The 2,578-nt window shown below is 50.3% G+C and overlaps 1 protein-coding gene across 1 annotated transcript in view; it reads right to left on the reverse strand.

Moving 5' to 3' along the window:
• TMEM39A (transmembrane protein 39A) overlaps positions 1 to 2,578 on the reverse strand; it is an 8,891-nt gene that overhangs the window by 530 nt on the left and 5,783 nt on the right. The window contains exons 6-8 of the mRNA XM_009998219.1: positions 2,521 to 2,542; positions 1,538 to 1,725; positions 953 to 1,073 (exon numbers count right to left, since the gene is read on the reverse strand). Of these exons, the coding sequence (XP_009996521.1) occupies positions 953 to 1,073; positions 1,538 to 1,725; positions 2,521 to 2,542 (331 nt within the window). The remainder of the gene's footprint in view (positions 1 to 952; positions 1,074 to 1,537; positions 1,726 to 2,520; positions 2,543 to 2,578) is intronic.

The raw sequence follows: 2,578 nt of genomic DNA on the forward strand, positions 1-2,578 counted from the left end.
GAGGGGTAGGTACGTGCTGCTGTCAGGGACCACTGAGCTAGTGACCACTGCGCTGGGCAGAAGTGTTCATACTCCAGCCAGCACTAGCTGCTACCTGGGGAAAACAGCATAAGCAACAAGGCACGTAGGGGTTTCATTCTGCTTGAGAAGGGGAGGATGGGTGAAATGACCTATTGGCCAGTTGACACACTTTCCCATTTCCCTGGAAGATGTTAACTAGAACTCTCCTAAGAATATGCCACTGCCTGATCAAAGAGCTACATTACAATAAGCCCTGAGAAGCAGCTGTGGCTTCCATCTTGCTCTTAGAGTGAGTCCAGAGTAGGGCCATGAGGACAATCAGAGGTCTGGAGCACCTCCTACAAAGACAGGCTGAGGGAGTTGGGGCTGTTCAGCGTGGAGAAGAGAAGGCTCCAGGGAGACCTTAGAGTGGCCTTCTGGTATATGAAAGGTCCTACAGGAAAGCTGGGGAGGGGCTTTTTACAAGGGATTGTAGTGACAAGAGAAGGCGTAATGGCTTTAAGCTGTAAGAGGGGAGATTTAGGTTAGATGTTATGAAAAAATTCTTCAGTGTAAGGGTGGTGAGACACTGGAACAGGTTTCCCAGGGGGGTTGTGGATATCCCCTCCCTGGGGAAGTGTTTGAGGCCAGATTGGATGGGGCTTTGAGCAACATGGTCTCGTGGTCATAGCAGGGGGCTTGGAACTAGACGATTTTGAAGGTCCCTTCCAACCAAAACCATTCTGTGATGCTCTGATCTTGCCCAGACATGACTGTAATACTGCAACAGGAAAGCCTCTCCTCAGTAAACAGGTATTTTCTTTAACACTAACAGGCTGTTGCACAGCACTGAATGAACTCTGTTCCCCACCATCTGCTCTGCTGCAGCTAGGTTTGAGCCTCTCTCCCCTCCCACCGTCATAACACATAAAGCAAGAGAAGAGATACTTGCATAAAAGCGGGCATGGGACACATCTGAAGGCACTGCTACGTTGTAAGGCCCAACTGCTTTATACAGGCATCGACTACGTCGCACCAGAACTCCTTGTGGCCATATTGTGTTTTCTGACCAGCTGTGGGGAAAGAATGCCAGAGCGTTAGCATCTGTGCTTCCAACTCCCTGAATGCAGGTTCATAGGAATGGACTGCATCTTGGAAAATATTAAAACCTCTGCCACAAGGACATGTCCTAGCTCCCACTGGAAAAGCACAGAGAGATGAACAAATGGCTCCCAGAGCAAGTACCTAGCCCACTGCATTGGAGGGGGCTATCCTGCTTCTGTGCAAGCTCCCTCTCCAGTGGCCAAGAAGAATCTCTGTATTTTTTTTCTGGGAAGGAACTACCAGTGACTGGAGTAGTTCAGACAGCTCTCTAGAGCAGATGTTTCTGTTTCTAGGGAGCAGAAAGACCAGCATAGTTGCATGGGGAATGGAGAAATGTCCTCGGGAGATAAGCACTGCTGGTATTTGCTCATCTACTAGAATGTCCCCTCAGGCCTTTGGTGGGCATACCAACCCTCCCCATACCCACACTCACATATGCTGTGGAGCATTGCTGTAGGAACCATGTTCTAGTTTCTGCCACTTGCCAAGGTGGGCAGCTGATCTGTGGAGCAGGTCACAGTACTTGGGAGGTAGCAGCTGAGTGGTGAGCATGACAAAGGCATTGATCCACACCATGATGAGGTGCTCACAGGACCATCGCATGTCGTAGTACTGGGTGCTCTGCAAAGAGACCGGACAAGAACTTTGCACCACTGTCACAAAATTGAGGAAGGAATGACAAGGGACATACTGCATGTGCATCCAGCGGACCCACACCACACATTACAGGCATGCGCTTTTGGACCAGTGATTTCAGAGGGTTATTGCTTAGGAAACACTCAAGACTCCCATCTCCTTGACCTGAAGGAGGGGAAGCAGGGGATGATGTTGCAGCTGGTGCATCTCTTCCTCCAACAGCAGGTCAGAAGGTCTCCTTGCCACAGAACTGCCCCAGAAGCACCAATTGCACCAAGACTGCTACATGGATTGTGGAGCTCTGCCCATTTCACTACACCAGCTGGAGGTCATTTGTAAAAAATACAACCCCCACGTTGACAAATTGGTTCTTGGATTTAGCTTGCCAAGCATCCTAGCTGGCTGTTTTCTAACCGGCTGACCATCAAAGCCTCTGATCCAAGCCCTCAAGAGCCAGGATGTTGGATCTGAGACAGGTAACAACAGGTTCCCTTTTCTAGGAAGAACACAGCTATCCATCTGTCTAGGACAGGGGCGGGAGAAGGGGAGTTAGTAAGTGAGGTGATGAGACTAGAGGTGCATCACATTCATGGCAATACCTATCCGCCAACCAGGAGCAGTACTAGAGCATTCCGGATGCAGCCATGCTCCGCTATCCGGGCTGCCAAAGGGGAGACAGAGAAAAGGGGAATTAACCAGGAGTCCAGCCTGGCAGCAGTTCACACAACATTCAGAAGGAGACAGCGGGCAGGGGCACAAAGAGAGCCAGACAAGAGCTACCTTCACAAAGCACAGTGGCAGGGATGCCACGTAGTAGGCCCTGAAGAGAGAGGTGAAG

This window comes from Chaetura pelagica, unplaced genomic scaffold (genome assembly GCF_000747805.2).
Source record: "Chaetura pelagica isolate M959 unplaced genomic scaffold, ChaPel_1.0 scaffold65, whole genome shotgun sequence".
Taxonomy (NCBI): domain Eukaryota; kingdom Metazoa; phylum Chordata; class Aves; order Apodiformes; family Apodidae; genus Chaetura; species Chaetura pelagica.